The sequence below is a fragment of the Falco biarmicus genome, chromosome 10 (genome assembly GCF_023638135.1).
Source record: "Falco biarmicus isolate bFalBia1 chromosome 10, bFalBia1.pri, whole genome shotgun sequence".
NCBI lineage: Eukaryota > Metazoa > Chordata > Aves > Falconiformes > Falconidae > Falco > Falco biarmicus.
Genome location: NC_079297.1, coordinates 18,940,983 through 18,967,304, shown reverse-complemented (window position 1 = coordinate 18,967,304; position 26,322 = coordinate 18,940,983). Strand labels below are relative to the sequence as shown.

At 64.8% G+C, this 26,322-nt stretch overlaps 1 protein-coding gene across 5 annotated transcripts in view; it reads right to left on the bottom strand.

The window, feature by feature from the left end:
- Nucleotides 1-26,322, bottom strand: part of SYT7 (synaptotagmin 7) — a 271,753-nt gene that overhangs the window by 7,261 nt on the left and 238,170 nt on the right. Inside the window, exons 1-7 of one of the 5 annotated variants that reach the window (XM_056353449.1) lie at nucleotides 23,826-24,092; nucleotides 11,220-11,323; nucleotides 8,801-8,880; nucleotides 6,910-7,041; nucleotides 6,118-6,333; nucleotides 2,654-3,022; nucleotides 595-720 (exon numbers count right to left, since the gene is read on the bottom strand). In XM_056353449.1, coding sequence (XP_056209424.1) covers nucleotides 595-720; nucleotides 2,654-3,022; nucleotides 6,118-6,333; nucleotides 6,910-7,041; nucleotides 8,801-8,880; nucleotides 11,220-11,323; nucleotides 23,826-23,856 — 1,058 coding nt within the window. In that variant the 5' untranslated portion in view covers nucleotides 23,857-24,092. Of the gene's footprint in view, nucleotides 1-594; nucleotides 721-2,653; nucleotides 3,232-6,117; nucleotides 6,334-6,909; nucleotides 7,042-8,800; nucleotides 8,881-11,219; nucleotides 11,324-23,825; nucleotides 24,093-26,322 lie in introns of those variants that run through there. The other 4 variants (XM_056353450.1, XM_056353452.1, XM_056353453.1 and 1 more) reach the window with 4 other exon arrangements.

Below are 26,322 nucleotides of genomic sequence, written 5' to 3'. Positions count from 1 at the left end.
GGGTAATGCATCCCCCCAGCCTGTTGTGCCTGCTCTGCCCCTGGCTCAGCCGTGGGGCTCAAGCACACGCCATCACAGGGATGTCCCTGCATCCCCAGGGGGGCTGCCCAACCCGCGCGAGCTGTGCTGGGCTGGAGGTGGTGGCAACGCAGTGCACGAGACATGCGTTGGGATGGGATGCGGCTCAGCTGCTGACACAGCATCATCGGGGGGTCCCCCGGTGTGTGTGTCCCTGCCGCTGCACCCCGTTCTCCACCCAGCACAGGGGCTCTCCCCTGCCCCACTCCCGAGCGTGCGCTCCCCAGCATGCAGCCAGGTCGGGGGGCTGGTGGCCAGGGATGGCAGGAGGGAGAGGGCAGGGAGGGAGGAGGACGGGATGGGGGTCCTCTTGGTGCCGCTGCTCCAGAGGCAGAACTGTGGGTGCCGGCGGGGGAGAGCTGCAGACGTCACCGTGCCCTGCTGCCCGTTGGGCCACCCTGTGCCGCTCCAACCTTCGCGCTCCATGAGGCCAGCCTCCTCCTCCTCCTCCTCCTCCACCCTGGGTGAGGCCCTCGTCTCCTCCTCCTGCGGGACTGCCCTCGTCCTCGCTCATACCTCTTGTCCCCCTGAGCGTTCGGCTGGTTCGGCTGTGTCCCAGCAGGTTGCAGGTCGGGGATATTGGCAAAGTCATCTTGCTCTGAGAGTCCCAAAACCAGGGATAACACCACCATCCGGCCTTCCCTGCCCAGGCAGCCCCGCAGGCAGCGGGAGAGAGAGAGAAAGAGAAAGGAGAACACAGCATCAGGCAAGGAACTGGCAGGAGCGGCGGCACCCTGTGGTCCCCTGACGGCGAGGGGACCCCGGCTCTGCCCACTGGTCCCTGTGCAGGAGGCGATGTCCGGGATGGGTGCAGAGGGCTGTGGGGAGAAAGGTGCTAGCTCCGGTGGGCCCAGCACATGTGGGTACTGCTGCCACCCCTCTCCTCCACCGGTTCAGGCAGGGAGGGTGCCAAGGTCCTGCCAAGGGGGGAGAAGGTGCTGAGAGGAGCTGGGGATCAAGGGACAGCACGAAGGGAGCGAGGTCCCAGCAACCTTCCCTGGAGGAGGAGATGGCAGTGCCATGGCTGAGGCTCTTTGCCCTCCTCCGGCGCCACCGGCGCAGCCTCCCCAGGGCCCATAACCGCATTTACACTGTGGCGCCGGGGAGGCAGGCGGGAGGGTAAACAGAATAAAGAGCAAAAGCAAAGTTAATGGCTTCGGAAAGCGGCGGTGGTAAATGGCAGAGGCTCCTCCGTGGGGAAACTGCATGCTGGCTCGGCATGTCTTGGCTCTGTGGCTGCTCCCCCCCTGCCAATTAAGACTGAACCAGTGCCGATGCTGGGTAAACAGAGAGGAACGTGACCCTCGGGATGGCTAATGAGCCACATCTCCACATCGGGAAGCCAGCAAATGGAGCTGGTGAGGAACCTCTTGATGGGAGAAGGCAGAGTCGGCATGGTGCTGGGCTGGCAGAGCAGAGAGGGGCACCAACCGGCTGGTGGTGAGGAGTGTGGTTGGCAGCCAAATTCCTGCCTGATTTTGGCTGGGGTTTGGCCAGCCAAAAACCTAACTCTGATGCAGAAGGTGCTGTGCTGACTCACGCAAGGGCCGAATCATCCCTGTCCCCCCTGACCCTGAGCACTACCAACCTGCAGGAAGCACAGCTGGGACCTCAGCATCCCCTCTCCTGGGGTGCCAGGGGGCAAAGAGAGGCCGGGGGGCACTGGGAGGACCCCAGGGTGGATGGAGGTGGAATTAGGGGGACACCAGCTCTGCAGAGGAGTGACAATGTCATGCGCTGAGATACGGCAGCAGCACGGGACTCAGATTAGCCCTCAGCATTTGAAGTTTGAAAGCCAGCACTGATAGAGGAGATAGGGTTAAGCCAGATTAAAGATCACACGGCTCTGGCAGCTCGGAGCTGGCTGCCCCCATGGCCCCCAGCCCGAGCGGAAGGCAGCCTGACAGGCAGTGATATCAGACGGTCACCCTGCTCAGGAGCCACCCTTACCATGGCTGCCCGCCCCCGCCCTTCCCCGTGGGGCAACGTCACTCCTTGGGGACCATGCTGGTGGCTGTCCCATGGGCTGGAACATCCCTGCACTCCCTGGGGACCAAAGGGGACCTGGGCACCCACATCGGCCGGTGATCTGTAGCAAAGTCCCAGGGCAAAGCAAACTGGGGGAACGTGTGAGACCCTTCCCAGAGCCCCCGGCCTGATTGAGCCGCCCCTGCTCCCCATGACGGGGCCAGAGGGGACCCAGCTCTTCCTGCCAGCCATGGGCAGTGTTTCCCCAAGGTGGTGCCAGCTGAGCAGTTGTGCCAGGGCGAGCAGAGCACAGGGTAGAGGAGAAGGCAGAAGAGAAGGCAATGCAGAAAGCAAGGGAGAGGGCAGAGGAGAGCGCAGAGAACAAAGCAATGGAGAAAGCAATGGAGAGAGCAGAGAGCAGAGGAGAGGGCAGAGGAGAGAGCAGAGAGCAAGACAATGGAGAGAGCAGAGGAGAGCGCAAAGGAGAGCATGACAGAGAGAGCATGATGGAGAGCGTGCGATGGAGAGTGCGCGATGGAGAGGCAGAGAGCACAACAGAGATCAGAGGACAGCACAGTGGAGAGAGCAAAGGAGAGCGCACACTTACAGGAAGGACTTCATGTCCAAGCCGCGGTTGCGGATTTGCCCCACCACATGGTCCCAGCTGCCAGGATTGGAGCGGCTCCGGCCACCAGCCATCCGATGCTTGGAGCCGGCGGCGATGCCCTGGCGCGCCTGGCCGCCGCGGGAGCCCCGGGGGTTGCCGGCGCTGGCGGAGGAGCCACTGTGGGCCTGGAGGTGGCCCAGGCTCTGGCTGGTGGTGGGCTGGCTGTGGTTGGCGCGCTGGTGCTGGCTGAGGGGTTGCTGCAGACTTTGCTGGCGCATGAGCGTGCGGGGCCTCTGGCATTTGGGGTCGCCTGCTGAGGTGGGGATATACTCAAGGGTAGTGGCTGTGGACAAGGTGGAGTCCTCGAAACTTAGGGAGAGGAAGGGCAGAGGAGAGGAGAGAAAGGAGAAGAAGGTGAAGGGGCAAAATTGGAGGAAGGAAAAGAAGAGAGTTAGAGAGAAGATGCCCCAGCGCAGGGAGCGCTCCGGCAGGGGCCAGCGGATGCAGCGACCGGTTCCTCTGCCTCTTGGCCCCGGCTTGGCCTCGCCGGCAGCACAGGGCTCTCGCGCCGCCACCATCTCACCCATCCTGCCTCCCAGGCACCGTCCCGGGCTGCTGGAGGGCTCGGTTGTGGCACCGCAGCACCCGGCCGGCTGGGTGCCCTCCCGCTCCCGCAGCTGCTGCGCAGCCAGCACCTTCCCAGCACGCCGGCCGACTTCGTCTGCGAGCTAATTAGGCTGCTGCGCGAAGGCGAATCCCGCGGCGCCCACTCACGTGCTGCCAGCCAGCCCGCCCCGTCCCCATCCCTCCCAGCCCAGCACCCAGCTGCCAGCACCGCCGGGTCTGGCATCCCCCATCCTGCGGGACTGAGCCCGCTGGGGGTCCCACAGCGATGGAGGAGCCGAGGCCGCCGTGGTCGTGGCATGCCAGCAAGCCAGCTGTCCCCAGGGCCAAGCCAGGCTGCCAGCAGCGAGCAAGCCCACTGGGATGGGAGTCTGGCCGTGCTCCTGAATTGTAGGATGGGGGTGATGTGGATGTGGCCCTGGTGGGACAGGGAGAGCAGAGGAGCCCAGCGCTGGGCTGGACGGGCTTCTCTGGCCAGCAGAGAGGGAAGAGCAGTTGAGAGGCTGGCAGGGGAAGCAGTGGTGCCCATCGTTGGCCATGCAGCTGGCCCCACGCTGGGGCAGCAGCACATGCGTGGCACGGCCTGTGCAGCCGGGCAGGAGCCCCAGGCACGGCGCTGATGCCCACAGCAGCCTGCAAAGCTATGGCTGCGAGACCAAGGGGTTCAGCCAGCCTAGCAAAAGTCCTTGGGGGTCCTTGATGCATGACGGCATCCCCCCACCCAGAACCACCACACTGCCTGGCACTGGGGAGTTGCCTTCAGCAGCAGCCACCAACCCTACCCCAGTCCCTGCACTGCCCGGGGACGCTGGGGTGCTGGCTGAAACTGCGTAGCGAAGCTGTGCCGTCGTGCATTGCCAGCAGCGGGGGACAGGGAGGGAGAGGGGAAAGATAAATAGCTTTTAAAATAAAATGATAATTAAAAAAAAAAAAAAAAGAGGTGAAGAAAGAGCAAAAGGTGAGTGAGAGAAAGAGAGGAGAGGGAGGGAAGTTGAGAGGAGTGGAGAGCCAGGATGGATCTCGCCCCGTGGCCGGGGTCAAAGGCACACAGGGCACTGCCCAGGCGCTATGCCGCTCCCCCCGCGCCTGCCGCCGACCTCCTTTTGCTTTCCTATCAAATCCTAAATTAGTTCAATTTACAACCTCTCAGTCACAGGAAACTAAATCTGGCTCCTCTCGGCGCGGCGCCAGCTGGAGGCGCGAGCTCCTGCCAACACCGTGCCAGGCGGCAGCACGCCCTGCCCGCACACCCTGCCTGTGCCCGGCCGGGTGCCCCCATATCAGGGGAGCGGTACAGCAGCCAGCCCCCAGAACAGCCCCCCCTGAAGACCCCAGACCCGAAGACTCTGCGCAAAAGAGATGCTGAAAGGGAGGAAGCTTCACCAGCAGCCTCCACATCCCCTTAACCCTGCCCTTGCCTCCTGTGCCAGCCCAGCGTGCTGCAGCGGCTGTCTATCCATCGTCCGTCTGTCTGGCCCCGGCCCCTCCAGGCTCTGAGGTGACCAGGCAGGGCAGCAGAGCCCGTCCCCACGCTGGCATGGCACGGCTGCCAGTGCAGCCCGGCTGTGAGTCAGTGAGAGTGGAGGTGCCGAGCGGCGCGCGGGGCGCGCGTCTGTGGCTCTCGGCACGGCAGCTGCGCGATGCCTTTTCTTAGCCGGCCTTCGCACATCATGCCAGAGGAGCGCGGGCTCCTGGCAGGTTTCACTTCGCCGCCGAGACTGGGTACGGCTGAAGGCTGCGCAGCTCCCCCTCTTCCTCGCCTCTTCTTCTCGCTTTCCAGCAGCCCAGCCGGAGCACACCAGCATCATGCCAAATGGGTAGCTGTGGCTCCAAACAGCAGCGATACCAATCTTTGGGCCCCCAGGAGGCATTTGGGATTTGTCCAAGGTGGTAGGACTGGCCTTTCTCTTTTGAAAAGGTTTTCTTCCCACTGATGAAGCTGGAAGCAGCAGCAGGGACAAGGCACGCCAGCCTTGGGAAGTGCCTTTGCCGTTGCCACCGAGCTCTCCAAGGATGCTGAGGCCGCTGCCAGGACCTACTGGCTATTCAGCCACGACCACAGCACTTGGGTTGCCGCACAACCAGGGGCTGCTGCGTCCCAGCGTGGGGAACCGAACCAGAGCCCAGTAATACAGGACGAAGCCCACAGCCATATAAACTACCTCCATCTCCCCCCACAGAGCTATGGTCACTGCCAGCAGCAGAGGGTCTCGCCGAGACCCCCACCCAGCCTGCCTGGGCCATGAGCCCTGCAGAGTGTGACAAAACTTCAGGTTTTCCCTTAAATCTGATAAACCACCAATCTTCCCCAAGTGTCGCCCAGCGTCGGTTGGTGGAGCCACAAGTGAGGTGCCAGCGCCAGGTCTCATGGCTGTGCCGTGGGTCAGGGGAGTGCCACAAAGGAAAGAGGCTAGCGATGCCCCGCACCATCCCTGATGGTCACATCCCAGGGATGGGGACATGGCAGAGCAGCTCATGCCTTTGGGCCATCACCAAGATGGTGCCAGCTGCCCTGGAGAGCCTCACCGGCGGTGCCAAGGCACTTTTCATCGGCATTGAGCAAAGCCACCTTTGGCGCTGGAGCACCCAAAGGCGCTCCTCCTGCCCAGCTGGGGCTTGAGCCCCTCAGCCTATTCCTCCACTCCCCCCCAGCTGACATGCTGCCGAAACACCACGGGGGGCCTGGGCAGCTCCTCGCCTCCCTCGGCATGGTGGGCCGGGGGGTCTCTTGGTGGCCCCCGTCCAAGCGCAGCCCGCAGTGGGGAGCGGGTGCCCGGGCACGCTGGCAATGGTGGGGGTCCGTGCCGGGGTGCCGTGCCGGACCATGTGTGCTCACTCACTTGGACAGGCTGAGCTTCCCTGCGGCCAAGTGGCTCTGCACTGTGTGCCAGCGGCCGCGTGCCGCCTTCCCCGCGCTGGGCTCGCTGTGGGCAGAGATGCTGCTCTTCATGCCGTCCTCGCCGAGCCGCTGCTTCTCCCCAGGGCGGCCGTCACGCTCCCCCGCCAACCCCGCAGCGGCCGACGCCGTCAGCTTGGCCCCTGATAACAGAGAGCCACTGGGCCAGGCCGGTGGCCAGACCCCCCCAGACAGACAAAAAGGGAGCCGGACGGACAGATGGACGGACATGGAGGGGGGGGAGCCGTTTGATAGGGGTGGTGGGTACGAGGGGAGGGGGAGAGAGCCAGAGGGGGACAGACAGACAAGAGACGGACAGAGAGAGAGAGAGAGAGAGAGAGAGACATCAGCACTGCAAAAGAAAAGGGGTCCTGGCCAGAGGGGTGCGCGGGGGCCTTGGCAAAACCATCCAAAATAAAGGGGGAAGGAGGGCGAGGGTCGGGGGGGGGGGTCCCGCTCGCCGGCAGCCCAGCCCCGGGGGGGACCCATCCCCGCGCCGAGGGGGTGCCCCCAACGCGCAACCCCATCCTGCGCCACCGCGACGGGGTGGGGGGACCCGCCGCGGCCCCAGCTGCCCCCGGGGGAGCGGGAGGGAGGGGTTGCTCGTCTCCATGGGGCTGCCCATGGGGTGGCGTGCAGGGAGCCCAGGAGGAGGAGGAGGGCAAGGAGGAAGAAGGCGAGTGGGTGCTGCCCATATACTCACTACACGGAGCAAACCCGGTAAGGAGAGACTCACTTGAGGGAAAGCCGCGGATCACCATACGGGGCGTAAGGTGAAATGTTTAGTATAAACTCCTTGGGAGGGTAGGAGCTCCATTTCTGCTGCACTGTGTTGTCATTGTTATTCCAAAAGTCTCTGTCTAGATCGCTACAGCGGCCGGAGACCAGGGGAGAAAGAAAAGGGAAATACAAGAGAGAGAAGCTGAATTCCTGTGAGAGGGGAGGAAAAGCAGCCCTCCGCCCCCGGAGCGCCGGGATCCTGCAGAGAGAGACAGGGCGCGCGGCCGCCCACCCCTCGGACACCAACACACACACACACACACACACAGAGACGGATGGATGGACGGAGGGAGCAGGGCAGAGCTGCGGAGAGACAGGAGCAGGTGGCTCCGTTGGCTGGGAAGGAGAGAAGGATGGTACAGGGTTAGAGAGGTGCCAGCGAGTGCGGTGCTGGCGCGGCATCCCTGGCACACGTGTCCGTGCATCCTTAGCACCCACGTCTGTGCGTCCTCGCCTCCTCAGCAGCTGGATCCTGGAAGCGCACGCTGCTTGGTTAACTGTGATGCTACTGTATGCTGGAGACTCCTCCAGGTCCCCTCCTGCCGAACCAGTCTGAAGCCTGAACCTCCTGGCCCCAGCAAGCTGTCCGCAGCACCCCATGGCCTGGCCCGAGCTGTGCACTGGGGCTGTGGAGCCAAGCAGCTCCCCACCAGTGCTGGGGTCTTGAAAAGTCGCCAGTGCCCAGCCCTCACGCCCCTCATGCCCACCTGAGGCTCCGGGTTGAGCCCAGCTGCAGGGATGGTGCCAGAGCTGGGGAGGGAGAGCCACCTGTGCTGTGCCAGTGGGAGGGGATGTGCCTCCCACTCCAGTCCCAGCTGGGCATGGGCAGCCCTGGTGTGGCCAGGAGCAGCTGGCCAGGCTGTGCCTGGGTGGAGGGGTGCCCAAGGTAGCCCCAGACGCCTGCACCCCAATAACACCCTGGGCAGGAGGCCAGGCCAGCCAAGAGAGGAGGTTTGCAATAGCCTTACTCCAGGCAGGGGCTATTTTCTTCCTGGTAGCCTGGCCCTGGCTCCTCGCAGGAGTCCTGCGGGGTGCCAATGGGTGCAGAGGGCAGAGCTGGGGTGCCCAGGAGAGCCCGTGATGGCTGCCACACACCTCCCCCCTTACTCCCTACCCAGCACCGTGAGAGGCCCCAGCTCCGCTCTCCCTTCCCCATGGCATCCCCAACCCAATGCCCATGGTCTGCAGAGCCGTGCCAGCCATGCAGGCAGCGGGGCCGGGGGGGCTCCACCAGTGGGGCAGGGCTCAGGCCCTGCATGCCCAGACCTCGGGTTACCCATGCTGAGGTCCCCATGGCTCCATCTGGTCATGCCCGTGACTCGGTGGGTGAGCCAGGAGGGGTACCTGAAGAGGTCTGCCAGCTCTCCCAGTCTTCCAGCGCCCCTCTGCCACTGGGGCTGGGGGACTTGGGGACATGTCCACCCCAACCAGGGCAACCATCCCATCCCGCAAGCAGCTGCAGGAGGAGCAGGGATTGGCAATGCTTTGGTAGGATGGTGGGCACCACCCATCGCTTGGTGTCCCCAGCAGCCCTCGCTGCTCCCGGGACAGAGCTGGGCAAGCAGCTGCTGCCAAACTCGCTCTGCCAGGGCTGTGCTTTGCATGGACCCTCCTCCCTGGGAGCAGAGGGATGGCCACCTCTGTCCCCAAAGAGGAACCTCCCTGCTGCTACTGGGGGCGGCACCAATCCAGCACGGGTCCCCACGCGGGCAGGGCACCCACGACCAGGGGACAGTGTGTGGCAGAGGGCAGGGTGCTGAGTAGGCTGCGGCTGTGCCGGACCCGTGGGCGAAGAGGCTCCTGGCACCACAGCCCCCTGCCCCTCTCCCCGCAACCCTGGCACCTACTTGATGGTTTTCTTTTCACTGCGGCCTCGGCTGGAGTCTGGAGTTCCCACAGTCTCCAGGGAAGTCTTGTAACGCTTACCCTGTGGTGAGGAGAGGGAGAGAAGAGTCAGGGGGCAGCAGGGAGACCCCCACTGCACCACAGAGCATCGCAGCAGAGGATGGGGATGGGAGCTGCCAGGGCTGCACCTCCATCATCTGAAGGGTTTGACCTGGGTTTTGCCCTTTTCCCTTACAGCCTCCTGGTCGATGGGCTCCATCCCACCAAGCTGGGCAGCAAAACTCCTGATAGCTTCATCCCTGGGCCCTCACAAAGCAGTAGAGGCACAGGGGAGACACTGGCATGGCCGCCCTGGCTCTTGGGCACCATCCCCAAAAGGCTGGAAGGCAGGCAGGGGGCTCATGCCCTGCATCACCCCAAAGGCAGAGCAGCAGTCACCGCTTGCGCACCCCTCCACGGCCTCACTGGGGGAGAAGCAGGTAATTTTAGGATTAATTGAACCTGAATTAATTGAGTTCACCTTCCCCACTGAAAGGGAAGAGCTGCCATATGATAATGAAGCAGGCGCTTGCTCCTAACTGGGGCTTGTAATCAGGGCACTTCACTGTGATTTCCGACGGCAGGTTCAGCATGCTGCTCCGATCCAGGGCGGACAAGAGCATAATTAATGCCAATTAGCAAACAATTAGGAGCAGAGGCTGCTCCACACAGGTGTGGGGAGGCTGAGGTGGGATGGGAGCAGCTGCTGGAGCAGGCTGGGGTTGCGGGCCAGCTCTCCCACCATGGTGGCCTTGGACCCATCAGCATCCCTTCTGCAGGAGCCAGCCCCGCACGCAGCCTGCCCATGGAACGGAGTATTTCTCCCTTCTCCTCCTCCCCAGCCTCGTCACCTCTGCACGAGGCTGTCTCCTTGGCAGTGCTGCGCCAAAGGACTCCCTGCGCCCTCAGCACAGGTGTCCTTGGGCAGCCACGGGCTTGTCCTGCCGGGAGCTGCAGGGATGCCTGATGTCCTTGCATGCCCATGAGCTAATCCTGCTGGGAGCTGCAGGGATGTTGGATCCCCTTGCATGCCCATGGGCTAATCCTGCTGGAAGCTGCATGGATACCCAACCCCTCAGATAACTCGTGGGCCATCATGGAGGGAGTCAGCCCTGAGCCACATGCTCAGCGTTGTCCCCAGCCGGCCATGGTAAAGGGCCTGTGGGGACATGGCAGCCACGGCTGCTGGCCCCCACTTTCCTGGCACTAGTCAGCCCAGGGCTGCCGTGCGAGCACAGCCTGGGGCCAGCCCGGCAGCCGCCCAGAGGGTTTGGCCGTGGTTCCCACTCAGCCGTTCCAGCTCCATGCGCTGTTGAGGGCCGGCCGGGACGCGCCTTTCCCTTCTGTTGTAAAATTGCAGCCTGAATGCCTTCCTGCACGATTTATACTTGTTTGTTCCCCTGCCAGCTTCATCCCTCAGCACAACCATCCCTTCTCCTCCCCAGCGCCCAGCCCTCCGCCACCTCCTGCTCCAGCCTACCCTCTCTGGGGTGGCACCAGCCAGGCCTGGAAGCCCCTTCCCACCTACCTCCCCTCTCCGCACATCATGGTGGTTCCCACCGCCCTCACGCTGCCTCGTCCCCAGCTGGACCCCTTCTTCCCTTCCCAGGGGAGAGCTGCCTTCCCACGGCTTGGGGAGAGCCACCGGCACCGCCAGGGTGGGCATCTCCTGCAGAGGAATTGCTGCCACCATCGCAGCATTTGACCCAGATTTGGATCTGATGGCAAAGGAAATGTGGCCAAGCACGTGGCCGGACCCTGGTGCTGGGCTGCTCCAGGGAGAGGAGGAGAGGGAGGAAGGAGGCAGGGCAGGAAGGAGTGCTGTCCCAAGCCAAAGGCCCCCCTGCCACAGTGGGGGTCAGGGGGGGAAGCCGGGTGGCCTGGGGGGCTGGGGGCTGGCATGGGGGGCACAGCAGGCGGCAGGGACGGCTCACGGTGCCTGGTGCTGCCAGGGACAGGCTGGCTGCCTTCCCACCGGGCTCTTCCAGGCAGGAGTGTGCCCAGCAGGACAGGGGCCAGATCGTTACTGCTTGTCGCAAATATATGTATATATGTATTTGGAAACTTCCCTTTATGCTGCACAAACAGTTTTGCCCAAACATTTAATTATCACATCTCCTAAAGAGCAAAATAAAAGCTGCAGCCGGCACCCACCGCAAACCACTCACAGCAACTGCCTCTGCCCACTGGCAGCCGCGCACCTCGCTATCCCGACAGCGGGCACTGCCCCCCACCCATCAGGACCCCCCGCCCCAGCCATCACCCACGGACAGAGGGTGGCCAGGACCCACATCCCAATGCACCCCAGGACCCCGGGAAGGAAGGAGGTATGCCTTGTGCCTGCTCCCAACCCCAGGCACCCCCCAGCACAGGGGCACTTACCAGTTTGCGCTGGCACCACTGGCAGATCCCGCAGAGTACGATGGTGATGCTAAGGCTGACGGTGGTGATGGCTGAGACGAGGAGGACGTCGCGGGAGGGAGCCCCTGTGGAGGAGCAGAGCAGAGCTGCCACTCAGCCAGGGGACAGGGACAGGGTCAGCCCCGCACCTGGGGGTGTCCCCGGCATGGGCATGAGTACAGCACCCTGCATGAGCACCCAGGGAGAGCTGGGCCAGAACGGGGTGGGCAAAGGTGGGGAATATGGTCCAACTAACAGGCTCCATCACTGTTGTACGACAGCCCCCAGCTCCATGGACTCTGGGCTCCCAGGGGACTGCGTGCCGTGGCCTCCAGCCCTGGCCATGAGCACTCCCCGGGAGCCCAGGTTGGAGCCGAGCAAAGGCTTTAATCTCTGCCAGCACCCTGGGAGTGCTGGCATGTCCGGCAAAGGTCACAGCATCAGCACACACCTCCTGCTGCGGTATCGCAGCATCATGGCTGTTCTGTGTTGCTTCCCCTTCCCCTTTGCCTTCCTAATTGCCAACCCTTCCCCTTGTCCATCCCTTCCCCTTTCCTCTTTCCCTTCTTCTTTGCCTTCCTAATGCCCATCCCCATCCTTGCAACTTCATACTCTTCCCCTTCCCCATCCCATCCCCTTCCCCTTTTCCATTCTCTCCTGACAAGCCAGTCAGTTCCTTGCTGGATCTGTGCCCCTTCCATCAGTGCCCTGCAGCCACCCCACCTTTGTGGTCCCCTCTGGGTCAGCCAAAACCCACATGGATTCACCCCAAAGGGCAGTGCAGGCACTTGGCAGGGGCGGGGGCTTCTGGGGAGGGGATCAGGCAGCAGGATTCTCCCCAGCCTGGCCACAGGGACAATCCTGGGGATCCCAAAAGTGGGGGTGGACCCCTCTGCTGCTCCAGCATCACCCTCCATGGGCACTGGGGATGGTTACACGGCCAGGCAGGCATCTCCTACCCACCTTGCTCCTGCCCTGCACCCAGCCAGCCCTATGGGCAGGAAAACCCCCTCACCGGCCCCCAAGAGACCTGCATGCCCCCCCCCCCGCCTCCCCCCCTGGCACTGGGTGTCCCCGGCATCCAGCAGTCCCGCCTCAGGCTCTGAGCCCATGGCCATGCTGCCAGCAAACAGGGTGGCCCTGGCACTGTGGGAGGATGAGTATGGACCCAAGGTGGCTTGAGGGGGGTCCAGCGGGACCCCCAGCCCAGCTCAGCCCTGTCTCCTGGCAGGAACCCCCAACAGTATCCCTGTGGGAACCCCACAGCCAGCTCTGCATCCGGGGATTGGGACAGGCCATCGTTCGAGCCACAGCTGGCAGTGGGAAGCGGCGAGGCCAAAGCAGTTCGCCTGGAGCTGTACTGCAATATAAATATTAAACAATAATTGTTAATAATTAATTTGCCCGCAGACCTTGTTATTGTAATGAAATTTGCCAGTGGCTCAGAGGCTGGCGTGAGTCAGAGCATCCCGGGCAGCTGGACCGGGGCGCAGGCATCCCTCCGGCATGTGGGGGGGTCCCTGGTGCCACCAGCACCCTACTCCCGCCCTGGTGTGCAGATGGGTGCAGACCTGTAGCCCCACGGTCTCCGGCAGAATAAAAAAAGAGAAGTAAATGGATGATGGCAATAAAGGGGAATTTTATAAAAGCCCCTTAAGCAGCCATGTGGCCGGCACTGAGCCCCTGCCAGAGCGGGATGTAGGGGGCAGGAAGGTGATGAAGTTATCCCGGGGGTCTTCAGGGGACAGGGCTGGGGGTGTCCTGGCTCCTGGGCCATGGCCAGCGCCCCGGCAGCAGCACAGGCAGCTGGCACACGTGCTCCCTCCATCCAAACCCAGCGAGGGGGGCTCCTCCACTGCTCCTCGGTCACGAGAAGCCTGTGTATAAAACTTGCTTAGCAACTGTTGCCTAGTAGGGAATTTGGGACCAGCCCTTAATTTCAAACATTTATAAACCCCAGCTAGATAAGCTGCTGGGGGGATATAAAGCAGCTGTGCTGGTGGGGAGGGCTGGGGCAGCCCCCCTTGGGATGTTCAGCACACAGGGTAACTGGGCAGGCTGGTGAGGCTAGGAATGGGGGTGAGCCCTCCTCTGCCCCCCACAAGCACTGGTTCCCCCCATGGTGCTCCCCACAGCCCCGTGCCTGGGGACACTGTGACACGAAGCAGGGTGCCCTGCCTGGCTGCCATGCATGCTGACACAGCGGTGAGTGACACCCACCGCAACCCCTCCAGGCTTAGCCTGGAGCTTCAAGAGGTGCTTTGGTCCTTGCAGGTCAAATTCCTCCCCAGTGTACTATGGTGAGAGGGAAATCAAAGGGGAGAAGGTGAGGGGAAGGGGCGCATGCTGCCTGCAGAGGTGCTGCCACGGCACAAATGAGGGATTAACCCGGCTCAGGAAGGAGCAATCCAGCGCGGTGTCTGGGCCCTGCCACCGAAGGGGTTGAAGAGGGACATTGGTGCATGCCAGCTCCCATGTGCTGTACCTGCCCCCAGCCAAATTCCCGTGCCAAGCTGCCACCACAGCACCAAACCTGGCATCACCCGGTGGAGCTGCTGGTCACACCGGGGGTGACCGGGGAGGCTCCCGGTGGGTTCCACGCTGCGATGCTGGGGGCTTACGGATGGCATGGCTCATAGTCCCCGGTGGCCTCCAGGCTCAGCCACATGGGTCCCTGTGCACAGGCTGGTGCCAACCCTCCCCAGCAGGGACACATGTCCCTCAGCCCGTGCTGGCCATGTCCCCAGGGCTCGGGGAGAGATGCTGGCCCCCAGGGTGCTGCTGCCCTCAGCACAGTTTGAATGACTCGTTTTCCGGGCAATTAGCACTAGTTAATTAGAGAAGCTGAGTGGATCAGAGCTCCTGGCTTGTCCCCAGCCCTGAGTCCCTGCCCTGGGGCATTGCATGAGGTCCCCAGGCCAGCAGCATCAGCTCTGTGGTTGGGATGCTTGGCGTGAGGATGCTGTGGGGCAGGTGGCCCTGGACACAGGGTACAGAGGGGTTGGGGGGACACATGGTTGGGAGTTGTGTGACCATGGTATGCATGGGGACACAGCCCTGAGAACGGGTGAAAAACACGGCGCTTGTTTACCACTGTCTCTGCCTCCTCCTTCCCCACTGCTCACATAAATCTCTGCTCTGCTGGCGCGGATACAGCCAAGAGCATGCGAGATGGTGGTGCTGGGACCTCAGCCCCACACACTGGGGGGGTCCACACCCCTGCCCTGGAGTCCCTGCAGCCACATGCCCCCCCCTTAAATCACCCCTGCCCTTCGCTGGTCCTGCCTCATCCCAAGAGCACAGCAAGGGGCTGCTCCGTGAGCTGGAGACCCCTCATCCGCCCTTGGAGAATGTTAAGGGGTTGAAGCGCTGTGAGGGCACCAGGGCTTGGGGCTCCCCAGCCCCTCGCGCCTGCCGGCAGAGCAGGGGATGGCTGCGGAGGCTGGGAAGGGAGGCGGTGCGGCCCTGCAGCTCTTTCATCAGTATTCAATGTCACTTGATGGAATATAATTCCACTTTTACAGCCGGTTATTGATGAGGGGATTACCTGCCTCGTTAGCGCCGCAGCTCTTCAGCGTGGGATTTGTGTGGCACCACATGAGCAGCAGCCGGCTGCGCTGGGGGAGAGGATCCCCACACCAGGGAAAAGGGTCCCCGCATGCAGGGAGAGGGTCCCCGTGGCAAACCCCCTCCCACAAGCCTGCACCTTGGCATGGAGGACCCTCACGGGTGGCCAAGCAGGTCTCCCTCCAGTACCCATTGGAGCCCCCTGTGCCCACGGCCCCCCGGGGTGCTGGGGAGCTGGGGCTGGCAGGGGCAGTGGCAGCGTGCCGCCATGTGCTCATCTTCTGTAAGCCGCCGCTCCTGCAGGCGCAGGATTAGCTGCCTCTGGAGTGCGAGTGAGCTCCGGCCTTTGTGGCTGTGGAGGAAACACTTCAAAACCCGACCCGAGCACAAGCAAGAGGCGCAGAAATCCAAGAGGGATTATGCTTCCCTAAGCAGTGTGTAAGCCGCAGATCCTGTAAGATCGGCCCGGCGGAGACAAGGCGCTCACGGCAAGAACTGCTGATGCCAACGGATTCGACATGCAGCTGAGTGCTGGCACCGGCAACGTGCAGGGAGGCAGCCCCACGCCAGGGTGGCGGTGGGTGTTGGTGCTGCGGCAGAGCCAGGCACCCCTGCGCAAGCAGCCCAACCTGAGGACACCCCAAAGTGCCTCAGCCTGCTCCCATCTCCCCCCTGGCCTTGGCCCTTGTCTTGTCGGCGTTGTGCACTTCAACGGCCCTGTGCATCTCAGTGGCTTTGTGCACCTCGGTGGCTTTGCACATCTTGGTGGCCCTGTGCACGCTCAGCTCTCCATGACAGACATCGCTTGACCCGCACACTCAAGGCAGCTACACCCCTTTCCCCCGCCGATCACCTTCCCTGGTAGCAGAGATGCCCTGTCTCCCTGTGCCTGTCCTGGCACTCAGACTGGACTGACAGCTTCCCCATCATCCCCAAATCCCCACCACTGACCTGCACCAAAGCCCTCAGCCCCGGAGCAGCACTCCCCGCCCTGGCACACAGCAGCGCCGGGAGGGCAAAGCACATGCAAGGGGCACCCAGGTGAGGGTGTAAGCTCCTGGCCGCTCTCCGAAGCAAAAGGCTCTTGCACAGCACAGTCAGGCTGGAAATCTCTTTCATGGAATGGCAAGTGCCCAAGCGCTTTGGATGAGCAGTGGGCACAAACCGACAGCATCTGCTGGCACTGGGGCTGGTGCTGACCTCTCCACAGGTGCCTCGGTGAGGACAGCCCTGGCCAGGCTCTCAGGGCCATATTTTTGGGTGCAGAGCCTGCAGTGCCCAGTTTCAGGTGGGCACAGCATCTCTCTGCAGCTGCTTGGTATTCCAGCCCCATCTCCCCTCGCCTCCTCCCACCTGCCCTGGCCCAGCAGTGAGACCCATCGATGCAAAGTACCCTGGGGAAGAAATCAAAGCTGTGTGGAGCCCCCCCCAGCCCCAGCCACCCGCTGTGCTCTCTGGAAGTGACGATCAAAGCCTCTCCCCACAGCCAGCACACCACAGCTCCACGCAGAGAAACTTCTCCGTGTGCCAAGCCGCCTGCCACCACCGAGCGGGTGCCCGGTGTGCCAGCCCGCGGCGCTGGCTGCCTCGCCAGACCGGCAGCGGAAACACGTGCGTGCCCAGGGAGGGGGGAGCGGGAGAAGGTGCCAAGCAAGCAGCGCATCCCCACCACCACATTTTGCTGTGAGCCACCGCAAGCCGCTGAGCCAGGTGGGATGTGACGCTGAGCCCAAATGGGGATGATGGGACTGGGAAGGGGATGGGGCAACGTTGTGGAGTGGGGGATAAGAGGGGGTCTGATCCTGCCCCATGTGGCATGAGAACATCCCCTTGTGCCACGGAAGGGCCGTGTCGTGGCGGAGGGCGGCTGGGCGGGGAGCGAGGCGGTCACATTGCCACGCCGGGGCTTCCCAGATGCTGTTTGCCTGGCACCAGGCCATTAATTCCTCCTCTTCTCATCCTCCCACTCATTTGCTAGATATTTCCCAAACCTCTTATTTTTAGGTTGCAGCTGAAAAGCTGTGAATTTGCAGCTTTCACTCCTGTGCAGGATCCCGGGTGCAATGCGGGTGGGAGCAGGGCAGGACCACGGTGGGGCTGCCCAGTGGGCAGAGCAGGCAGGCAAAGCTCATGTCATCAGCACAGGTGGAGGGAGAGGGGCTTGGCACAGAGGGGCTGCCGGGATGCAAAACCTCTGAGCAGGAACGAGGCCGTGCTGTCATCCCTGGAAACAACCCGATGGGGATTTTGGGGCTGCTTTGAGCCAGGCTTGGCATGCCATGGGGCAGAACCGGGCGGCCGCAGAGCTGGCAAGCTAGAGGGTTGAGATGGCTGGGTCCAGCGGCGCCACTTGCTCAGGGGCTGCTGGGGGCTGTGTGGCTACAAGCTGCTCAGCAGGGGACATTGGGAGCTTCATGGCTGTCCCGCTGCCCTGGCGGGGTCCTGGCCAGTGTCCCATCGTCAGACAAGCCTCAGGGGAGAGGACCAGTGCAGCACCACAGCTCAGCACCCCAGGCATGCCCAGGGTGAGAGGGAAGGGAACAGGCGTCTGTTCTCCATCTGTGCATCTGTCTGTCTATCTGTGCGTCCCCCTCTCCAACACATCCATCAATCTCTCCATCCATCCATCCCTCATACACATCTGCTTCTCCATCCAGCCATCTGTCCATCCCCCGGAGCTGTCAATCTGTCTGTCTCTGCCTCCTCCATGCCGAGCTGCCTGCCCTGGGGGATTTGCCTCCGGACTGCCACAGACCCCCAGGACTGCCACCGACCCCCAGCGTGGCGCTGCCTCCTCTGCCAGCGACCCCACTGGATGGGCCGGCTGGTGCCAGGCACAGTGAGTTGCTCCCCGTGGGGGCACCTCTCCCCCAGCACCCATGTGCCTGGTGCTGCAGTGATGCCAAGGCATCCAGGCCCAGCAGAAGCACTGCACTGTCCCTGCCACATGGGCTCTGCAGGAGGGGGACACCCTCCTCAAACAGCACACGGCTCCTTCAGGGTGCAGCTGGACATCCCCTGTCCCACCCTATCGCCATGCATGGATGTGTCCCTCGGGCCCTGGCACCATGGTGATGGGCAGAGCAAGAAATTCATGTGATAGAGGGTGGGACGGGTCCCTCATGCACCCAGGTTTCATTTCATACCACCTTCACGGAGCAAGTCCCTGCTCCTGGTGTGGATATGGCACTGGGGTTGTGCCTCAGCCACACAGCCCTACCCAAGGCCAGCGGGCACCGCAGCAGTTGGTGCACCAGCGTGGCAGGGCTCACCCTCCCACCATGGGCCATAGCCATCCGGATGGGTTCAGCCCACGACTCCCCACGGAGAGGTGAGTCAGAGCTCCTGACACCCTGTGGCTGCTCTTGGCACCTGCCCCTGAATCAGCCGGGTCACAGGGAGAGGATGCTGAGGGCACCCAACGCCTTGCCAAGCCCCCCGCTGGGCAGCCCTGCCTGCCGGCACCCCCCTGCCTGCACCCCCCCAGGCGCGCTGCAGCCGTGCCTCTGCCCTGCTCCGGTATGTGGCCGGCGTGCGGCTGCATGCACCACATGTTCACGTGCTGCTCAGCGACACCACAAGGCCCTGGGCAACGCATGCACATCACCACCACCAGCCCCGTGGCACAGCACACCCCACTGCACCCTCGGGCGAGGCCCCAGCGCCAGCTGGGACTGCCACCCATACCCCCTCCGGGCTGTTGCAAGAAGAAGCTCGCAGTGGAGGGAGAATTTGGCAAGTGAAGGCGCTCCTTCCCCCGGTGCGGGGCTATTTTTGGCTAAGGATTTCCGGAGAGGCGTGTGGTTTCTCTGCCTAGTGGTCCCCACTGCATCTCTCCTCCTGAGGAGCACCCAGACCCCCTAAGGACTTTCTGCCCCCACGTCTGAGTCCCATGGGGTTTTCACCCATCGCCCTCCCCATTTCAAACCCTGCTCCTGACAGCCTCGTGATGCCCCTCATCCCCCAGCGAGGCTGGCTTCTGCTCAGCCCCTGCTCCAGGTCATCTCTGCCCCAGAACATGAGCCCTGCAGTCCTGGTCATGCCTGTGCCCTGTAGCCCCCGGGCATCACCCCCCACCCCAGAGGCAGCCCCAGCCCCACATGACCCAGGCACAGAAATCTCTCCTGGCAGTGGCAGCAGGCACGGAGGAGCAGGATGGGCTCTCATGCCGAGCTGCACTGCCAGCTCTTGTGCCGCCGCACCGCCGCCACCACTTAGCCTCTCGCCCCAGGGCCCTCCATCATTCCCAGGCACTTCTGGTGACAGCGGGAGAGAGGGAGGCAGAAAGCCAGAGGCTCCTGGGGGACAGGAGCGAGCAGGCTCCATGCAGCCATGCCCAGCCCCATGAGCCCCAGCTTACTTCCCCAGCTCCCTGTCCCCCCAGCAAGGCAGCATCCCCCAGCCACTGCCTCCCAGGACCCCCGCTGCTGCTGAACTTTGTGGCCAGGAAGGCCACCATGGGGACAGGAGCCCCACAGACAGCTCAGTGCTGGGGGGATGCTCAGGATCAGCCACAACCCCCAAACCAACGGGCTGGCAGAGCTGGGGGAGGAAGAGGAGGGCCAGAGGAGCACACACGGGAAGATGGAGAAACGCAGCTCGTAGTGGAGGAGAGAGGAGGCAGAGGAGAGGAATAAAGGGCAGAGGAAGGCCCCAGGTGGAGGACTGGGACACAGAGCTGTGGCCAAGAGCCCGGGGCAAGTGGGGGTGATGGAAACTCTTCTGTAGACCTTGGTCCCTGGGCTGCATCCTCCAGTGACACACACACTGAGACCCTGGGGGAGCAGGGATGGCCACCCACAGGGGAGCAGGGATGGTCACCCATCTCCCCCCACCCCGCAGCCACCAGTGTCCCACAGACCCAGCTGGAGGGGAAGGGCTGTGCACACCTCATATCAGGGGTGCCCAGAGCCCCCCAAAGTGCCGCCTCAGGACTGTCCCCATAGTGTCCCCCACTCAAAAGGGCAGGGAGACGCGCTGCTGCGTTGTGCCATCCCTCCGCCACTGCCCCGGCTTCATCTCCATCAGCGCGATCGGTCGCTTCCCTGTCAAACCTCATTAACTCCCCCCAAGGTGACCCTCTCCCTCCTGCAGCAGGGCTGCCAGCAGAGCTGCCCGGGGACACCGGGAGGGGATGGGGTCCTCGCAGGACACCCCCAGCTCGCAGTCGGGCACAGAGCACCCCTGCACCACCACCGGGCTGGCACCCACAGCGGCGCAGGACCTGTTGCTTGGCACAGCCTGACCCACCACCCCCTGAGCCCATACGTGCACCCCAGTCCCCCCAGATGCATCCCGGGGAGCCTGGCCACCCGCTCGACCCTCGTTCGATGCTTTCGCTGCCGCTCTGCTTTTGCACACAGTCCCTGCGCGCCGGCCACGCTGGTGGCTCTTCGAAAGCCCTTCCTCTGCTGAATCCATCTATAATAGATATTGTAGCTGAGCCCCCAGGGGCCGGGGGGTGGCAGCGATATTATCTGCATCTGTCTTCATTCCCCGCTCCCCCGCCCTTCCCCAGCAGGCTGAAAAGCCGCGAGATCAGGCGGTGGAAAGCCGCCTCCAGCTCCTCTCCTGCTCCTTGGTGTGGCCGGGGGCGGGGGGGGGTGGGGGTGTGCGGTGGGGGGGGGAAATCAGGCAGACCTCCCAGCCAGACCCCCTGCCTGGCTGTTGCCCCCAGTCCTTGTCCTTGTTGTCCCCTAGTCGTGCAAGGGCCCTGGGACATGTGTCTCACACGTCTGCGTGTGTGTCCCCCCGGGCACAGGGAGGCTGAATGGGTCGAAGGTGGTGGGGAGAGAGCAAGAGCAGGCAGGACCCTGGGGAGGGAGCGGTGAGACCCTGGGAGGGTCATCATCATCTGCATGGATACCCCAGTGCCACCGAGGATGGGGTGGAGCTGCTGGGGGGGGGGGGGGGGGGGGGGGGGGGAGGGGGGACATGACCACTGGGGGACAAAGGGACAGGGTGAGGCCATGGGAGATGATGCTCCGAGGTGCAGGCAGGACCATCCCCTGGGCTTGAGCCTGCTCCCAGCACAGCAAAGGGGCTGGGGGCTGGCGGGGAGGTGAACCCCAGCCCTGAGCAGGATGAGAGGGCTGGGGGGGCAATGGAGCTGCCAGCGCTGTGCCTGCGCCGTGCGGGACGCATGGCTGCAGCAGGTGCCTGGCTCCCAGCGAGGCCGGCCAGCCTGCACGCTGCCAGCCCTCTGCTCTTTGTCTGCCTTCCCCGGCTGTCGTGCTTTCCCCCATCCTCCCAGCTGCTCCCCGCGCACCCCAGCCCCCTGCCTGGCCCCTGCCTCACTCCTCAAGGTATTTCAGCTGATTTTGAATCGGGTTATCAGCTTTTGTCCCAGCCCTGGGAACCTGCTCCTGCAGCCCCCGGTGCTCGCCGCGCCAGCACGCAGAGCTCTCCATCGCCCGCCCCGAGACAGCGCTGGGGGAAAACAGGCAGCTGCCTGGTTATTGATTCACCACCTCCGGCGAGTCCGCCGCGGCACAGCTCTGCTCGGCATGCTCCGGCTGGCCAGCAGGAATGCAGCCTGGGAGCATGGGGATGTGGGGCAGGGGGGTCCAGCCCCCCCCCAGCACCTGCTTGATGCACTGAGAATATGAAGCTGTTGAGGTGCAACTGCCTCCTCAGAGAGGGGACAGCTCGCAGGGACAAGGATGGAGCAGGGGGGTCTTGCATTGCAGCAGGGAGGAGGGAGCTGCCCAGTGCATGTGGGTGGTGTGGGGGACATCATCGCTGTGGCACAGAGGGCACCTTTGTCTTCAGACCCAATCTCTGCTTCGCACTCAGCCACAGCTCTCCTGACACATCACGGGACATGGGTAGCACAGGCAATGGCCCTGCTGGCAGCACAGTCCCCCATGGCCCCCCAGCAAAGCCACCCAGCTGGGGGGAGTTGCTTTGGGAAGCGCCTCGGCTCGGTCCCAGTTTCAAACACCTCTTGCCAGCCAAGACCAGACTCCCTCGGGCATCTCCCACCCCGGAACCAGACCTCCCACCCCCAGCATCACCTCGGAGCTCCGCCTTGCCCCCCAAAGCCCCCTTTCCCTGGGCTGCAAAGCATGGCACAGATGGTAGCAAAGTTTCCCAAATTTCCCCACATGGCATCCTCTCCCTCCATGAAACGCGGCCAGTGCTGGGGGCCGCAGTCACTGTCCCCCGCACGGTGACACAGAGCAGCCTCCAGCCGAAGAAGCCGGGCAGGGATTTGCAGGGGCACAGGCATCGCCTCACCCAGGGATGCGGTGTGGCAAATGCCTGGCTCTGGCCAAAGCCAGCGGGGGTGTGAGCCACTAGTGCCCTCCCAGCCTCCATCGGTGGGGCACAGATCCGGTGCCTGCGTGGCACCACGGCTGAGCAGCGGCATGGGAGGAAAAGCAGGGGCAGGGGGAAGGAGTGAATGAAGCAGACCGCGTCCCGGCACCAGCTGAGAGCTGCCAGCCGGGTGTACAAAGCCCCGGCCTCACCACAGCACCCCCCAGCCCCAGGCACCACAGCACAGCCGCGGCCAGTGACGTGGGAAAACTTGCACGTGATGGGAGACCCAGCAGCCAGGGACCATGGGGCTTGTGGAGCGGGGAGAGGGGGTCTGCCCCCCCAAACCCCAGGAGCTCAGGCTCTGCTTTGTAGCCAGCCGCAACACAGCCAGCCGTCGGTGGGCCACCGAACACCAAGGGGGACGTCGGGCAGGGGCAAGGCACAGGGGGGCAACCTGGCGGCAGATGTAAAGTTTAGAGGGGAAATAACACAGGTGCCAATCTCAGGCAGCGGGAGGGAAGGGCAGCTCTGCCACGCTGCTGGCGGGGACAGGCTGGCGTCCCTGCTCTGCCACTGACCCACCGGGTGACCTTGGGCCAAGCAGCCGGCGGTGCCGTACTGTGCTCCCCTGCCCGCTGGGCATCCTTGCGGGGTTGTGGGGATGGGGCGGCACGGGACCAAGCTGCTCCCGGAGTGCTCAGCCTCTGGGCAAGTGGAAGCTTCCCCTCGAAGGCAGCTTGTCTGGAGCTGCCAACTGCCGGGCAGCACTGAGGCTGTCACCTGCCGTGGGTGACAGCGTGTGGAGGTCCCCAGCGCTGCCCCAACCTGCCGGCTCCTGCAGGCCTGGCTGTGGCAAGCGCCTGCGGCTCACCCCAGCGATACCAGCAGCCGCGCCGGTGCTCCCCCGCGTCCCCGCCGGCACGTCCCCACGCCACCGCAGGACACGCCGTCCTTCTGCCCGCCGGCGGCTGCTCCCCGGGCCCCGGGACACCGCAGGTGAGGGCTGCCAGGCCCCGCTGAGCCGCACCGCACCGCCAGCATCCCTTCCTCGCTGCACCGGCTGCCGCCAGTTCGGCAGCCCTCACCGGGTGGCTGCGCGCCCCAAAGCTCCCCGACAGCGTCCCAGATTTCTCGGTACGGGGCCGACTGCTGCCTCCGGAGCATGAGCTCAGCAAAACCGCACCGCTGAAAAGCCCCTTCCCCACTCGCCCACCCCAGCAGGCGGAGGCGCAGCAGGACGGGGCTGGGGACCGGGGCTGGGGACCCCCAGAAGGATGGAGGGGACCGGTGATGAGGAGTGGGGTGACGCGCTGCCCGCTGGATGCTCGTCCAGGTGCCGGCACCCAGTGGGGCTGGGGGCTCAGCCCGGGGGCTCGCCACGGTGCTCCCCCGGGAAAGGGGTGCTGGCCGCGCGGGCTGGGGTGTCCCCGGGCGGGGGCTTTCCCCGAGGGTGGGGGGCAACGAGCGGGGCCACCGGGGCTCCAGCAGCTCTGCAGGGCGGTGACTCATTTGAAAGCGGCGGCGGTGACTTTGTCCCCAAACTACCGTAACTCCCGACCGGCCGCTCCGGCAGCGCCGCAGCCGGGAAGGTGTGTGTGTCGGGGGGGGGGGGGGGGGCGCAGCCTGTGAGCGGCCCCCGTGGCCCGGCGGGGGGCGGCACGGACCGGTCCCGGCGCCGGGGCCGGGCAGGGGGCGGGGGCGGCGGCGAGCCCCGGTCTGCGTGTCCCGGTGCCCGGCGCTGCGCACGGCGGGGCTCACCTGCGCTGGCAGCCTCCGGGTGCAGGTACATGGTGGCGGGCGGCGGGGCGCGGCGGGGCGGCGGGGCGGCGGCAGCCCGGGGCGGCGGGCCCGCGGCTCATCAGACGGCGGCGGGCGGCGGCGGGGCGGGCGCGGGGGCCGCGGACGGCGGCGGGGCGGCGGGGGCCCGCATGCGGCGGCGGGGGCCGGCAGCCCCGCGGAGCCCGTGCTGCCCGCCCGCTGCCTGCCTGCCTGCCGCGGGGTGCGCGCCTCGCTGCGTGTGCGGGTGCGTGTGCGAGTGTGTGTGTGCGCCCCGATCGCGCATCCACTTGCTGCTCGCTGCTGGCGGGAGAGGAAACTGCAGCCGCCGGGGAGGTGGGGGAGGGAGGGGGGGCGTCGGTGCTGCGCACGGAGCGGGGGGGCACGGCCCCGGCACGGCCCCTGGGGCTGGGGACACGGGCGGGCAGCGGCGCGGTGACACCCGTGGGACACGCGTGCCCCCCCCCCCCCCCCCCCCCCGCTGCGTTGACGGGACGGGGACGCGCGGGGTGTGCCCCACGCGGTGCCACACCCGCAGTCCCGCACAGGCGCACAGGCGGTGCCGCACACGCACCCCGCTACCACAGATGGGTGCCACACGCGGGGGACCACATGCGCGCACCCACGCACCGGGGCCGCGCACACGGGCGGCGCTGACGGCGGGGCCTCGTGCGGGAGCACGCGGGCTGACACACGCACAGGGGGGGCACGGGGGTCCGCACGCGCGGGGGCGCGCACACGCACAGTACCATCCCATGGGAAGCCCGAGCGCACCCCGGGCGCTGCGCACCCGCAGGGGCAGCACTCCCGGGTAGCCCCCCTTCCCGCCCGCCCCGCCCCGCACGCCCCTCGCCACCCCCGCAGCTTTCCCGCTGTCCCGCTCCGCCGGGTTCCAGGCCGGGTTTTCCCGGTGCCGGGGCGCGGCGGCCGCTGCCGGGGCACTGCGGGCACGGCGGGCGCTGCGGGCGGCGGAAAACCCGGCGCGGAATCCTGGAGCGGGTGCGAGGCGTGCGCTCGCTCCCGTAGTCTCCCGTCCAGCACGCAAAGGCAATTTGTGCCCCGGCGTTAATTGCTTGTGTAACGTTTCCTACAGAGATGCAGGCCGAGAGCAAACAAACGGGAGAACTGCTGTGCGGAGCGCCCAGGGGTGCACAAACAGCGGGGCCTGCCAGGCACCTGCAGCTCCCGCCGCGTCCCCGCGGTGCTGGCCTGGGAGTCCCCGGGGTGGGAGGGAGCGGGGTCAAGGAGAACCCCCTGCTTGGTGCGGGAGGTGCCCCCAGATGGAGGCAATGGGGCACAGGAGGGGAACAGCAGGTGGGGGCTTTGCTCGCAGGATTGGAGGCTGTGCCCGCTTCCCCCTTCTGCTGGGGCGAGGGGGTCAGAGAGCCACCCCAGTACGGGCTGATGGGGCTGGGACACTCACCCGGATGGTCCAAGGCTTGTGGGAGCCGCGAGGGGCAAAGCCCGACCTGGCCTTGCAAGATGGAGGGGATCAGGTGGAATCTCTCTGGAGTCAGACTGGGCTGGGAAGAGCTGGAAAACCACCGTGAGGGTTCAGAAGCTCTTGGGACTAAACCTCGACTTTCCTTGCCCTCAGGCTGGGTTTTGAGCAGGGAATGAGGCAGGAAATATCTCCTTATAATAATGTCTAAAGCAAAAGAGCCTGCAGAGGAAACCCTGAACCGGCAGGGACTGGATTTAGGGCTGGGACTGAGCTGGGGGCAAACGTGACCCCAGCGCCGTGGGCTTCCCGGGCAGCAGGGTGCCGACACTCGGCACTGCCTGTTGCGGTGAGGCCATGTGAGTGGCAAAGGACCCAGTCTCACGTGCCCTGACTCACATCACGGGCTCCTCGTAGCCCATCCTGGCATGCCGCCTGCCACAGCGCCTGCCTAGGGGCTGGGGCTTCTCCCAGCCCCTCGGAGCTGGGCCAGCGACAGCCCGGCTTGGGGCCGGTGCCAGGAGCACCGGTGCCCGCGCGCGGGCGGCAGCTGGTGTGGCTCGCTGGGGAGCCGCGTGCCAGGCAGACTCCTGCACGTACACCCAGGCGAAGCTCTTCCAGCGAGGGGGCTGGGTGCCAGCCTGCTGCCGGCCCTCTGGGACCACGGGCAGGCTGGGGAGGAGGCAGCAGCCCTCTGCCCCTCTCTGCTCAGAAGCTGGCAGAGCCTCCTCCTGGGGACGCGTAGCTTTATTTTGATTTCCCACCCACCCCCACCCCCCTTTGTGGGAACCTTCTCATTAAACCCTTGGCACAAACCCTTGCTTTCACTCTGCTTTTCTCCGCTTGCTTCCCACACACTCTTCAGCAAGCTCTAAAATCCGCATCCCCGCACGCACAGACATCCCGGCAGCACCGTAACCTCCCGCACCCACACAGCCGCTCTCCGCCGCCGCCCGCCGTCACTTCCACCGGGGCCAAGTGGGTGTAAAACGCTGCTGACTCACGGCAGAGCCGGGCCCGGCGCCTCACTGAGTGCCA